The sequence below is a fragment of the Nansenia antarctica genome (genome assembly GCF_963989245.1).
Source record: "Nansenia antarctica genome assembly, chromosome: 6".
Taxonomy (NCBI): domain Eukaryota; kingdom Metazoa; phylum Chordata; class Actinopteri; order Argentiniformes; family Microstomatidae; genus Nansenia; species Nansenia antarctica.
The window spans coordinates 66890950-66905766 of NC_137676.1; the positions used below are offsets into that span (position 1 = coordinate 66890950).

The 14817-nt window shown below is 52.1% G+C and overlaps 1 protein-coding gene across 3 annotated transcripts in view; it reads left to right on the forward strand.

The window, feature by feature from the left end:
* lonrf1 (LON peptidase N-terminal domain and ring finger 1) overlaps positions 1 to 8914 on the forward strand; it is a 23527-nt gene extending 14613 nt beyond the window's left edge. For all 3 annotated transcript variants that reach the window (XM_080535137.1, XM_080535139.1, XM_080535138.1), the window contains exons 10-12: positions 7166 to 7328; positions 7565 to 7717; positions 8734 to 8914. In XM_080535137.1, the coding sequence (XP_080391263.1) occupies positions 7166 to 7328; positions 7565 to 7717; positions 8734 to 8892 (475 nt within the window). In that variant the 3' untranslated portion in view covers positions 8893 to 8914. The remainder of the gene's footprint in view (positions 1 to 7165; positions 7329 to 7564; positions 7718 to 8733) is intronic.
* Positions 8915 to 14817: the final 5903 nt, after the last annotated feature.

Genomic DNA, 14817 nt, shown 5'->3' on the forward strand with positions numbered 1-14817 from the left:
ACATACACACACACACATACATACAGGCATGCATATACACACACACAGGCGTGCATATACACACACACAGGCGTGCATTTTCGCACATACACAGGCATGCATGCATACACACACACACACACACACACACACACACACACACACACACACGCAGGCATGCATTTACACACACATACACACACACACACACACACACACACATACATACAGGCGTGCATATACACACACACACACACACAGGCGTGCATTTTCACACACATACACAGGCATGCATACACACACACACACACACACACACACACATACATACAGGCGTGCATGTACACACACACAGGCGTGCATTTTCACACACACACACACACACACACACACGCACACACACACACATACAGGCGTGCATTTACACACACATACACACACACAGGCACGCCCATATATACACACACAGGCATGCACGCGCGTATACACACACACACACACACCCACACACCACAGCACACACACACACACACACACACACACACATACACACACACACTAACACACACACACCACACACACACAAACTGTTCTGTTCTGCATAAGTGCTTCTCTCTGCTATCAGCTTGCCCTGGAGAAATAATTAAAACTCTGTACTCCCTGGTAGGAGGAGATAAAGAGAGGGAGAGGGAGTAGAGAGGGAGAGAGAGGGAGGAGGGAGAGAATGAAAGAATGAAAGGACAGCAGAACCTTTCCTATTACAGGTAATAGGATTGTGAAGAGTCGTCCTGAGTTGCAGAAACTCTGATGAAAAGGAATCCCCCACACCGGAACATTTAATCAGCTGTCAGAATGCATTATGTTGAGACGTATTCATGTTTTTTTTTTCTTAGAGCCCTGTTCAACACTCCCTCTAGTTATATTTGAATTGGTTGATGGTGTTTGGCTGTACTGTGACGCCTGATTAAGCATCAGCTAAATGGCATTTATTATTATTATTATTATTATTATTATTATTATTATTATTATTGTTATGAAGGCCCACAATTTAGAGCCAGTTTAGTTTCCCCGAATCAGCCCTATTTCGCCCCTGTTATTTCCTTTATTATTTTCTATACTATTCCTGTACGTTTCATGAAGGTGTATGTATTGTTATTGTAATGTTTATGTATATGTTTAATGACGTGGTATATCCGGGGTGTGTCCGTGACCCGGATGCTAGGTTCGGTGGTGTATATATAGAGACGGAAGTGCTCTGTGAGTCAGTGTGACGAGAATCAGAGTGATGAGAGTAACGAGAGAGAGTAACGAGAGAGAAGTAACGAGAAGTCGACCTAAGATGGCGGAGTCAGTAAAACGCACACCGTGCTGAAGCTGAAGACGCCAAGTGATTATTGAGTTCACAACTGTGATAGCCCGTTTAGCTGTGTCCCCGTTAGCCAGCCTTGCCAGCAGCCGGCGGCGAACGTTGGACCAAGCGAGACCCAAGCTGGACAGAGCCGTCGCCTCCACGAGTGGACTGCGACCGAACGCTGACTCCATCGGAGCTTACCGTGAACCACCCGGACCTGAGCCCTTCACACCTCGTCGTGGACTACGAAGAAGGCCCTTTCCCTTCGAGTTGCTACGTCACCCCCCCCCCTTTGTCTGCTACCTTCCTCGACGCACATGTGAGCTCCACCCAGGCCTCAACGAGCTCATTCTCAGTCCGGGACTTTAAGCCTTTTCCAGGCCAGGTACTGTGAGTGAGTGAGTGAGTGTGTGTGTGGCCGGCGGGGAGGGAGTATATTTGGGAGGTATATATATATAATTTGTATAATAAATGTGTTTGTTCATATTGGATACCGTTGCTGTGTGTTTCGTTGTCTGGTAGCTAATGCTAATGCTAATGCTAATGCTAATGCTAATGCTAATGCTAATGCTAATGCTAACGATAGTACTGCTAGTCTAAAGGGTTGCTGGCGCCCCCTGCCTGTATCCTCCTGCACTGCCTATTTAGCTCAGAGTTAGTTAGATAACCAGCCCTTCCTAAATTCTACAGTCCTTTTAGCTACTCCCTGGTTACAATTGGTCCTTCGAGCCGGATAGGTTGTGTAGTGATAGCATGGCTGAGCGCAGCCAACCAGACCAGACAGTTACCCCCCCTTCTCCGCCCCCTGAGCCAGAGCCACGACCACAGAGAGTCCCGCGGTTGCCTCCGAGGTTACAGGAGTATGAGCTTGAGCTCGAAAGCTCACTGAGTGGTAGTGAGGAGCGCACTCCACGGGATACAGTGGTCGGAGAGGCCGAGGTGTCCGCCGGCGCGCGGGTGGCTAGCACCGAGACAGCCATCAAAGAGCACCAGCCTGAGGATGAGATGGCAGAACAGCAGGGTTTTGCCGTAGACACGGAAGAGCAGGAAGGAGAGGCCCGGTCCGACAGCGCCTGCGGGCGGAAGAGGGAGGGCCTCAGCCTTAACGATCTGCCTCCCAGTACGGCGCGCTCGAGACCTAGCTCCTGCCGTTCAGTGGCTTCCTCCCGGTCCAGGGTTTCCGTGGGCAGTTCTGCCTCTGGGGCGGATAGCCTGCACTCCAGAGGGAGTAGTGCCGCGCTGTCAGAATGTATGCGCCAACAGGCCGAGATGGCGTTAGAGCGGGAACGCCTCCAGTTCGAGCGTGAACGCCTCCAGATGGAGGGGGCGGAACGCGCGGCGGAGAGGCAGCGCCAGGAGGCGCTAGAACGTGAACGCTTCCAGATGGACGGGGCGGAACGCGCGGCGGAGAGGCAGCGCCAGGAGGCGCTAGAACGTGAACGCTTCCAGATGGAGGGGGCGGAACGCGCGGCGGAGAGGCAGCGCCAGGAGGCGCTAGAACGCGAGCGCCTCCAGATGGAGAGAGAGCAACTGCACGCGGAGACGATGGCGGAAATGATGCAGACCATGCGCGACGTGTGCATCAGCAGAGCTCCGTCGGCCCGTAGCTCCAGAGCATCATCCGCACGGCCCTCTCGAGTGCCGTCTCCTGAACCCCCCGCCGATGGCTCCATGACCCCCGCCATGACTGTCCAACTACAGGCCCAGCTGACCACCTGGAAAGAAGAGGACCAGGGACCCGACCGCTACGCGGCCCAGAGGGAGCCAGCGTCGCTGCCCGGGAGGGGAGCCATTCCCCAAGAGCGTAGCACACCCCTAGGTCCTCCAGTGAACCAAGAGGCATGCAGGCCGGACACCCAGACCGTCACTCCAGCCCCGATCATCCACTACAGGATGTTTCCCCAGGTGGAGGGACCCAAGTTCCCCTTCTTCAAGGACGAGGACAGGAGCCAGTATGTGGAACTACGCATCTGCCTAGACACGCTCTTGGACGACTCCTGCTCCGAGTCCTACAAATATGCGATTCTCCTTCAGCATGTGAGGAACCCCAGAGCCCACAACATGGTTCTGGCCCATGCCTCCGCACCGACACCTTACACCAGAGCGCTCGCCGACTTGGATGCCCGCTACGGTCGTCCCTGGAACCACGCCCTTGCTGAACTGCAAGCCCTCGAACAGCAGGCCCCCATCAAGGATGACCGGGCGCTGGACGACTTCGCGCTCCGTGTGCACACCTTGGTTGGAATGCTGAAGACGCAGGGCCCAGCTGGCGCCAGCGAGATCAACAGCACCTCCAACGTAGAGCGGCTGCTCCGCAAGATCCCACGCTTCCGGCAGGAGAGGTTCCGGCGACAGCAGCGCGTTCGTAACCCCGGGAAGTTGGGTCTGAGCATGGCTGCCTTCGCGGAGTTCCTACTGGAGGAAGTGCATGACACCAACGTAGACGCCATGGGTTACGCTGAGCCGAAGAAGGAGAGGGAGAAGGGAGACCACTGGGACGGGCCGAGCTCGAACAGAGGACGCCCAGTAGGAGTGCTGCACACGGAGGAGGAGCCTCGGAGAGAGAGGAAAGCCCGACCTGAGGGAAAGGATTCCTCTCAACCCCCTCAAAAGGGACGGAGAGGTCCACCGCCATGTCCGTACTGCACCAGCGAGCACTGGTTCAATGAGTGCAGTGACTTCAACAACCTGAGTACCGAGGCCAAGCAGAGGTGGCTCGAGGAGAACAAGAGGTGCTGGAACTGTGGGCGCGACCATCTGGCTAAGAACTGCACCTTGAGGAGAAAGTGCAACCGCTGTGAGGAGGTCCACCTCAACATCCTACACGAGGTCTCCCTCGCCAGGTCCACGGAGGGCACCAGAAGCCCTAGGTCCGGTAGCGCACCGGAAGAGGCAACACCTGTCTACTACCTAGACCCAGCCCGGAGCAGCGGCTCCAAGGTCCTACTGAAGGTGGTGAAGGTCCGACTTCACCACAACAACGCTGTGTACGACACGTACGCCGTTCTAGACGACGGGTCGGAACGGACCATCCTTCTCCAGGAGGCAGTGCGCCAGTTGGGGCTCCAAGGGACTGAGGAGAAGCTGACTCTGCGCACGATACGTCGCGACCTTAAAGAGGTCACCGGGGCGAGGATCAACTTCTCTATCTCCCCGGCGGGGCGGCCGTCGGACAGATATCGGCTTAAGAATGTCTTCACCGCAGACCAGCTAGCGCTCTCCCGCTACGACTACCCCCTGGAGAGATTACGCGCAAGATATTCCCACCTACGGCGAGTAGACCTACATCCGATAGAAGGAGCGGAGCCAACCCTTCTCATCGGCTCGGACAACGCTGCACTGATCGTGTCGCTCCGTCCTCCGCTGAGAGGACCACGAGGCTGCCCGATGGCTGTTAAGACTGCGCTTGGGTGGGCCCTCCAAGGCGCTACCGAGTGGAGAGATAGAAACGGGAGAGCTACGTCATCCCTCCATGTCCGAACCGAAGAAGTGCAGACCATCAACTGCCTTCACACCAGGGTGGACTCCATGAATGCGGCGCTACGGGATAACGTCCAGAAACCCGAGGGAGAGGGGAACAGCTTTGATTCCCTGCAGAAGGAATTCCAGGAGGTCCTCGATGAGCTGGTCGGAGAGAAGAGCCTGGATAAGTTCAGGGTTGAATATGAGAAGCTGACTAGTGCCCTGTTGAAGTCCCACGTGAGTGAGAAGCGGCTGATGACAAAATGCAGAGAGCTGAATGCGGAGACAGTGACCAACTCAGTGAAGGTTGCCACTGCACTAAAGCTATCCCAGGAAGACCAGACTACTATCACGTCTCTGGAGAAGGAAGTGAAGCAGCTGCACACGGAGCTGGACGCCAAGCAGTCGGACATCAAAGTGCTGAACCAGCCGGGCCAGCGAAGCAGAGAGGAGCAGCAGAGGCTGGAGCAGCAGCTGCGGGAGCAGAAGATCAACCATGAGAGAACCACAAAGGAGCTGGAGCAGCTGCAAGTCAGAAACACCAAACTCCAGCAGGAGAACGAGCACAACGCCTTGAGTATGGAGCAACAGTCCCTGGACAATCAGCAAAGGGCATCTGACCTCAGGATTAAAGAGGAGGAGGTGAATCAGATGCGTCAGGAGATTGCCAAGCAAACGAAGTTGAGAGAGGCCACCCAGAGGAAGTTCCGACCTATGGAGGATCAGAAGTTGGATGTGGAGCAGCAAAGGGACATGCTGAAAACCCAGATAGCTGGGCTGGAGAGAGAATTGGAGTCTTCCAGAAAGCAGATGGAGATTGACAAAAAAGTCAGGCAGAAGTGGACGAGGGAGAGAGACAACTTGTCCGAAGGTGCCGTGGTACTGGTGATCGACCAGTCCCTTCCACGCGCCGCCTGGCAGACAGGCAGAGTGACCAAGGTCCTGCCGGGTCCGGATGGAAGGGTGCGGACGGCCATCGTGGACGTTGGTGGTCGCACTTACACCCGACCTGTGGCACGCCTGATTGAGCTCCCTCAAATTACGAAGGACACTATCACCTCCTACCTCACGCTGCCTAGAGCAGCCTAGCCAGTGTGCCTTCCCTAGTTAAATGAAACCGAGGGTTTCATGGGGCGGCTGTTATGAAGGCCCACAATTTAGAGCCAGTTTAGTTTCCCCGAATCAGCCCTATTTCGCCCCTGTTATTTCCTTTATTATTTTCTATACTATTCCTGTACGTTTCATGAAGGTGTATGTATTGTTATTGTAATGTTTATGTATATGTTTAATGACGTGGTATATCCGGGGTGTGTCCGTGACCCGGATGCTAGGTTCGGTGGTGTATATATAGAGACGGAAGTGCTCTGTGAGTCAGTGTGACGAGAATCAGAGTGATGAGAGTAACGAGAGAGAGTAACGAGAGAGAAGTAACGAGAAGTCGACCTAAGATGGCGGAGTCAGTAAAACGCACACCGTGCTGAAGCTGAAGACGCCAAGTGATTATTGAGTTCACAACTGTGATAGCCCGTTTAGCTGTGTCCCCGTTAGCCAGCCTTGCCAGCAGCCGGCGGCGAACGTTGGACCAAGCGAGACCCAAGCTGGACAGAGCCGTCGCCTCCACGAGTGGACTGCGACCGAACGCTGACTCCATCGGAGCTTACCGTGAACCACCCGGACCTGAGCCCTTCACACCTCGTCGTGGACTACGAAGAAGGCCCTTTCCCTTCGAGTTGCTACGTCACCCCCCCCCCCTTTGTCTGCTACCTTCCTCGACGCACATGTGAGCTCCACCCAGGCCTCAACGAGCTCATTCTCAGTCCGGGACTTTAAGCCTTTTCCAGGCCAGGTACTGTGAGTGAGTGAGTGAGTGTGTGTGTGGCCGGCGGGGAGGGAGTATATTTGGGAGGTATATATATATAATTTGTATAATAAATGTGTTTGTTCATATTGGATACCGTTGCTGTGTGTTTCGTTGTCTGGTAGCTAATGCTAATGCTAATGCTAATGCTAATGCTAATGCTAATGCTAATGCTAACGATAGTACTGCTAGTCTAAAGGGTTGCTGGCGCCCCCTGCCTGTATCCTCCTGCACTGCCTATTTAGCTCAGAGTTAGTTAGATAACCAGCCCTTCCTAAATTCTACAGTCCTTTTAGCTACTCCCTGGTTACAATTATTATTATTATTATTATTATTATTATTATATTATTCCAAGTGAAACACAAGTGACAGCTCAGCCCACTGATGCTTTGCAGATGTACTTCCCTGTTACTCTACCCTCTCTGTTTGGTGTGTTAGTTTAACATAGATACTCTTCGTAATCTGATTCCAGGTGTGTTATATTAAGGTGTCTGTTCTGTGTAATCCCGCGTCAGGTTTGTGGATTATGGCTGCATGCTGATCATCCGGAGCGTGCACTTCCTGCCTGACGGGCGTTCCGTGGTGGACACCATGGGAGGGAAGAGGTTCCGGGTCATGACCCGGGGGACGAGGGACGGCTACGCCATCGCTGACATAGAACACCTGGAGGACACACGGGTAGTAACCCATCTCCTCTGTTTAGAACCCATCTCTCTTTAGAACCCATCTCCTCCTCTTTAGAACCTAATATATATATATATATATATATATAATTGTATTTGTTATTAACATAAAAAAAACATAATAATAATATGTATCTGTATATTTTCTGTGCGTCACCTTGCTTGGTATAACTGATTAACTTGTTGATTGATTGAGTGATTGATTGATTGAGTGATTGGCTGGTCCACCAGGTGGGTGACGTGGAGGAGGTGTCTGCGCTGCAGCAGCTCCATGACGCGGTGTACGACCAGGCCAGGACCTGGTTCCAGTCCCTCAAGAGCCGCTTCCGCCAGCAGATCCTGCAGCACTTTGGTCCCATGCCGGACAGGGAGGCTGACATCCAGGTACAGGACACCACCTGGGCTGCTGGCCTCCCAGAGGGACTAGTAGTGCATTCATCTGCTGTCAGAGGGATGGATTGCTGCTCCACTGCTCTAGAATACTGAGGCAGGAAGGGTGGGGGGGATGGGGCTGGAGACAATGTAGGACAACGAGCATTGTGGGTAATTCTTACCTAACCCCTCTGACGGTGTTATGTCACAAGTGTGTCCTGATAATACTCCACACACAAACTAGCATGCACACACACACACACGGACATGCACGCAAGCACACAAATGCGCACACCACACACACAAATGCGCACACACACACACACACACACAAACAAAGTTCTTAGCAAGTTCGCTAATCCCAGTAGGTTAAAAAAAACATGCGTAACCCCATAGACAAATAGTTAATTATATCTCCGTAGTCAAAACACCCTCCTATCCTTTACTGCTTGTCATCCCTTGTGTGTGGTGTATGTGCGTGTGCGGGCGTGTGTGTGTGTGTGTGTTATAGCTCTTTAACCTGTGCAGTCCCCTAATCCCAGTGGTTAACGAACAGGGATTATTGAACCACCATGTAAAAGTCACACAGCGGCCTGTAGTAAAGGTCCTTTAGCCTAAAGCAGCATCAGCTGCCATAACTGCCTACGCTGCAGTGTGTGAGTGTGTGTGAACTCACAGATTCTTGCCTCTTTGCGTCACCGTGGTGGTGTTAAAGCACCAGTGGAGCGAGCGACTGTTTAAATGTGACAGAGTGGTCATTCTCTCACGATGACTGATGATAGATGATTCACTTACTGAGACAGATGCATTTGTTGTAAGTCGCTCCGGGTAAAGGCGTCTGCTAAATGCCAAGAATGTAAAAATGAACAAAAATATATTGGAGACGACATGGTCGGATGTTTAAACCTCCCTCCCTACCCCTCTCCTCCCTCCCTCCCCCTCTCCTCCCTCCCTCCCCCTCTCCTCCCTTCCTCCCTCTCTCCCTCCCCCTCTCCTCCCTCCCTCTCCCTCTCCCCCCCCTCCCCCAGGCGACTCCCAACGGGCCTGCGTGCTGCTGGTGGCTCCTGGCGGTCTTGCCCATCGACCCTCGCTACCAGCTGTCGGTCCTCTCCATGACAACGCTGAGGGAACGCCTCGTCAAGATCCAACAAATCCTCGCTTACCTGCAGAGCCTCCCGGACGAGTAGAGCTTCCACCCACAACCCTCCCACAACCCTCCCACAACCTTCCCACAACCTCCCCACAACCCTCCCACAACCCTCCCACAACCCACCCACAACCCTCCTTACAACCCTCCCACAACCCTCCTTACAACCCACCCACAACCCTCCTACAACCCTCCCACAACCCTCCAACAACCCTCCTTACAACCCTCCCACAACCCTCCCACAACCTCCCCACAACCCTCCCACAACCCTCCCACAACCCACCCACAACCCTCCTTACAACCCTCCCACAACCCTCCTTACAACCCTCCCACAACCCTCCTACAACCCTCCCACAACCCTCCAACAACCCTCCTTACAACCCTCCCACAACCCTCCCACAACCTCCCCACAACCCTCCCACAACCCTCCCACAACCCACCCACAACCCTCCTTACAACCCTCCCACAACCCTCCTTACAACCCACCCACAACCCTCCTACAACCCTCCCACAACCCTCCCACAACCCTCCTTACAACCCACCCACAACCCTCCTTACAACCTCCCCACAACCCTCCCACAACCCTCCTTACAACCCACACACAACCTCCCCACAACCCTCCCACAACCCTCCCACAACCCTCCTTACAACCCTCCCACAACCTCCCCACAACCCTCCTTACAACCCTCCCCACAACCCTCCTTACAACCCTCCTTACAACCCTCCTTACAACCCTCCCCACAACCCTCCTTACAACCCTCCCACAACCCACCCACAACCCTCCTTACAACCCTCCCACAACCCTCCCCACAACCCTCCCACAACCTCCCTCCAACCCTCCCACAACCCTCCCACAACCCTCCCACAACCCTCCTTACAACCCACCCACAACCCTCCCACAACCCACCCACAACCTCCCCACAACCGTCCCACAACCCTCCCACAACCCTCCTTACAACCCACCCACAACCTTTCATCAACGCTTCCGACATCAACGTCCTACCATCCTTCCCATCACCCTGTCCTGCGGCTCCTTTGACCTTCCACCCGGCTCCCCGCTGCTGCTGAGAGACTGACATGACGTCAACGAGACGGCGACATAACGTTCCAGAGAGACGTCTGGGCGGAGGTTCAACGCCATCTGTCAACCAACCCGGCGTCCGGCGAAGGGCCCCGCCCCCCACCTAACGGATCACTGGATCCCCCTGTGTTAGGACACGGGAGAATAGTTGTGTGTATCACTACCATAGCAGCCTCTCTGTCTCTGTCCGGTGTTAATGACGGAGGCAGGTGTGTGTGTGTGTCCAGTGTTAATGACGGAGGGAGGTGTGTGTGTGTGTCCAGTGTTAATGATGGAGGTGTGTGTGTGTGTGTGTGTGTGTGTCTCCAGTGTTATGACGGAGGCAGGTGTGTGTGTGTCCAGTATTAATGACAGAGGCAGGTGTGTGTGTGTGTGTGTGTGTGTGTGTGTGTGTGTGTGTACACTTGCATGGATGGGGGTGCTTCTGTGAAAATCCCAAATGCTGAAACCGATGTCAAGACAGTAGGGAGGGAGGGGGGGAGGGTGGATGGGTGGGAGGGCGTAGGATTGGGCATGTTAAGACTTGATTTGTATGTGTAAAACCAAGAGCAAAAACTAAATGGCGCAGGCTTACACCACCGATAAAACAGTGTTTGTCTTCCTTTTGCTGTGAGCATCGAGCCCCCCTCTGTCATTGCTATGTCGCGCATGCACAACCTCACTACCGGGCCGTACTACTGGCCCTGGAGGAGCCCGCCGCGATGCAGAGAGGTCCGCTAACATCTCCATTTTATTTATAAAAATTAAAAAAAGCCGTCAGAGTGTAAGGCCGCATGAAATCTTCATCTTCTTCTTCTTCCATGGACAGCCAGCCAATCATAGCTCCTAGATCCCCGACTTCCAATACACAATATCTCTCTCTGTTTTCGGTTTTCGGAACCCTCTGCAATCGATCAAGAACGTCTCCAGTCCTGATAGTTCTAGAGCCTGAATGAACCTGATCGCTCTAGAACGTCTGCACTCCTGAGAGTTCTAGAGTCTGTGATTGCAGTTGTGACTGGAGGGAGTTGGCCACCGATGCGAGAGAGAATCTTGTGTAACCCGTCGTCTTTTTTCCAAGCCAACAGTCATCAACTCCCCCTCTGAATCCAATGTTAACTCAAGTTGTTTCTAAGGGGAGACATATCTATAATATAGATTTTATACAGTGTGCTTGTCTGTATAACGATACATCTGATGGAGAACTTGCAACATTTTGAGACATTGAGGAGGAGAGAAGCTGCAGTAGTGCATGTACGTGGATGTGCGTTTAGCACTGAGAAGGTTAAGGGTCACCTGAGCCTAAGTTTCACCTGACTCTCCAGTGAGATCAGCTACCTGCCTGAAGTCTCATAGGGAGGCTTCTGATTGGTTGTTATATATCCTGGATGCTGGAGTCCGCAGACTAACTTGCCTTATTACCATTTTTGCATTTTGCTGTGAACGGCACAATGTGTTGGCTCGGTAACCAGTCCAGTCGCCGCTGTATATTTTTTTTCTTTAGGCGCCTCACGTCCAGAATCCTTCACGGTGTGTATAAAACGGCTAAATTTAACAGCTGTTTAAACGTAAATCATTTGTTTGAGAAAAAAAAAAGGGTTTAATTTTTTGGGCCGATCTTGCTTTTTGCTCGAATGTTTAAGTTATCAATTGTCAATAATAAATGCACTTCTTTTTTCAACCTGTCTCCAGTGTTCTGTTGGTTTCCACCGTGACTGTTAAAACATTGTCAGACCGTACGATAACCAATCATTCAGTGACAGTCGACTATAACAATGGCCATGTCTTAGCAGTTTGTGATCAGTCGGCAGTTTGAACTTTGGAACATGTCCAGTGCGTTCCTGCTTAGGTGCTGTGGTTTGGCCGCTGGATGGCGCTGGCGGTGCCCCACCACAAGTTATACTGTACCAGTTGTCTCAAAGTGTTTTACAACAATAACAACACTAAACAATACAAACAATATTAACTAACACCGACCCATAGACCCCCACAAAATGCAAGTCAAGCAAAAAAGCTTGACCTTGTCTTCACCAGATTCTCCCAGTCCTCCAACCTTACTGTGACCCCTCTTCCAGTTTCTGATCATCATTTTGTATCCTTCTCCCTGTCCCTCAAATCCACCCCCTCCCAGTCAGATTCTAGCCACACTGTATCCTCTCGTCGCAACCTGCGTACCCTCTCCCTCACCACTCTCTCTTCCTCTATCTTATCTACCTACCCTCTTGTTGAATCCTTCTCCCTTCTATCCCCTGATGTAGCCTCCTCCACCCACCTATCCACTCTTTCCTCATCCTTCGACTCTCTCTGTCCACTGACCTCAAGGCCAGAACCATCCTCTCCATGCGCTCCCCGGCGAGAGGTCCGTAACCCTGCAAGCTTGTAGAATAGGGCTCCGGGGCAGCTGAGAGGAAATGGAGAAAAACCGGCCTCCCTGATGACCTAAAACCTTATGTCTCTCTCCTCCTCAACGACACCTCCTCTGCATCAGCTGCTAAAGCTTCTTACTACCGTTGCACAATTCAATCCTCTGCCTCTGACCCGAGGAAACGGTTCTCTACATTTTCCCCACTTCTCAACCCACCTCTTCCCCCTCCTCCCTCCTCCTCCCTGCCAGCCTGCGGATGACTTTGTCATCTACTTTGAAAAGAAGGTTGATGACATTAGCAGCTCTTTCTCTATCTCTCGCCAACACTGCTACCACTCCTCCCAAACCCTCTCTGATTTATGGGCTCTTTCCTCCCTCTCCCCTGATGATATTCTAAAACTGGTCACATCCAACTGGCAACCACCTGCCCACTCGATCCTATCCCCTCCCCCCTACTCCACTCCATGTCCAAAGTCCTCCTTCCTTTTTTTTTACCACCATAATCACTTCCTCTCTATCCACAGAATGTGTCCCAGCTGCCTTTAAGACACGCCTCTTCTCAAGAAACCATCTCTTGACCCGTCTGCTGTTCATAACTACAAACTGGTATCCCTTTTCTCCTTCTTATTTAATACCCTAGAACCAACTGTCTCACTATCTCCTTCAGAACAACCTCCTATTTCTCCCCCCCCCCCCTCTGACTCACAGTTGGCGACACTTGTCTCTGCTTGCCTTGCAGACATTTCAGCCTTGGATGTCAGCCCACCAGCCTTGGATGTCAGCCTAGTATTGTAACTGCCAATGGCCCCCTGGTCATAGATTACTTTTTCTTATGATGACTGACGGATAGATGATTCACTTACTTCACTTACTCGCTTTGGATAAAGGCCAACAATGCAAAAGGTAATGTAATGTAGAATCTTATGCGAGCTGCTACCGGGAGCCAGTGAAGGGTGCAAAGGAGGGGGGTGACATGGGAGAATTTGGGGAGATTGAACACCAGACAGACGGCAGCATTCTGGATGAGCTACGGAGGTCAGGTCCCACGGAGGCGGGGAGCCCGACCACGAGTGTGAGTCAGCAGTTTAGGCAGGAGATGACAAGTGTCTGGACCAAGAGTTGTGCTGCTTCTCTGGTGAGGAATGGACGTATCCTCCTGATGTTGTAGAGAATGAATTTACAAGAGAGTGCTGTCTAGGGGTGGGCATCGACGATCGATAATTGATCGATAAGGATCTTGGTCGATCACAAAATAAAACATTTGGTCGATCACAAAAACATATTTTTTTTTTTTTTTTTTTGTGATCGACCAAGATCCTTATCGATCAATTATCGATCGTCGATGCCCACCCCTAGTGCTGTCGTTCTGATGTTCGACGCACAGGATAAGTGGTTGTCAAGGAACACCCCAAGGTTCTTGGCTGTCTGGGAGCAGGTCTTGAAGACAAGTCTTGGAGAGGGCATCCTTTCCCAGGGAAGAAGAGCAGCTCAGGTTGAGCTTGAGGTAATGGGCTGTCATCTAAGCAGAAATGTCTGCAAGACGCACGGTGGCGGGGCACGTGTCGCCACCTGTGAGTCGGAGGGGGGGAAAGAGTTGAGTGTTATCTGCGTAGCAGTGGTAGGAAAAACCATGTAAGGAAATTACAGAGCCAAGAGATTTATGTATAGAGGGAGAATATTAAGGGCCCTAGGATGGACCCCTGGGGGACCCCAGTGGTGAGGGCTTGTGGAGAGGGCAGCGATCCTCTCCATGTCACCTGGTAGGAGCGATCGGCCAGGGAGGATGCAAACCAGGAGAGTGCAGTACTAGAGATTCCCAGTTCTGAGAGGGTAGAGACAAGGATCAGGTACTGTGTTGAATGCAGCAGACAGGTCCAGAGGAATGAGGGAGAGAGGGATGAAGCTCGAGCACCTCAGCTGCCCGCCTGGCACCGTCGCCTCTGTGAGGGTGCAGCAGTTACGCGTTACACGGTCAAGTCTTTTCACTGTCCTATTGCCCCGCTGGTGGAACGAGATTCCCATTGCTGTCAGGATTGCAGAGTCACTACCTATCTTCCGTTGCAGACTGAAGACCCATCTCTTGAGGCTAAATATTGACACTCCTTCCTAAAGACCTCCTCACCCCCACTACCCCCTTGTACAGTTTCTCTACTGTAAAAAACAACAACTTCCTTCTTCTAGCATTGTGACTACCAATGGCCCCTGGCACTAGCATAGATTTGTTTTCCTTATGATGACTGATGGATAGATGATTCACTTACTTAGACAAATGGATTTGTGCTAATTCGCTTTGGATAAAAGCATCTGCTGTCAAAAATGTAATGTAAAATGCTGCTGTCGCCTGGCCACTGGGGGGCGCCGGTGGTGCACCACTGATATCTAAACAGCTGCCTCTCAAAACGTTTTTTTATTGTAAAAACAATCTCACACATTACTCTTTTAACACCATTATACCACAGGTAATTCACAACACTGCAAGTCGACACGGAGAGACGGGATGACTTGTTCTGCGCCTCCATTGGTTGTTGTGGTGGTCGAGG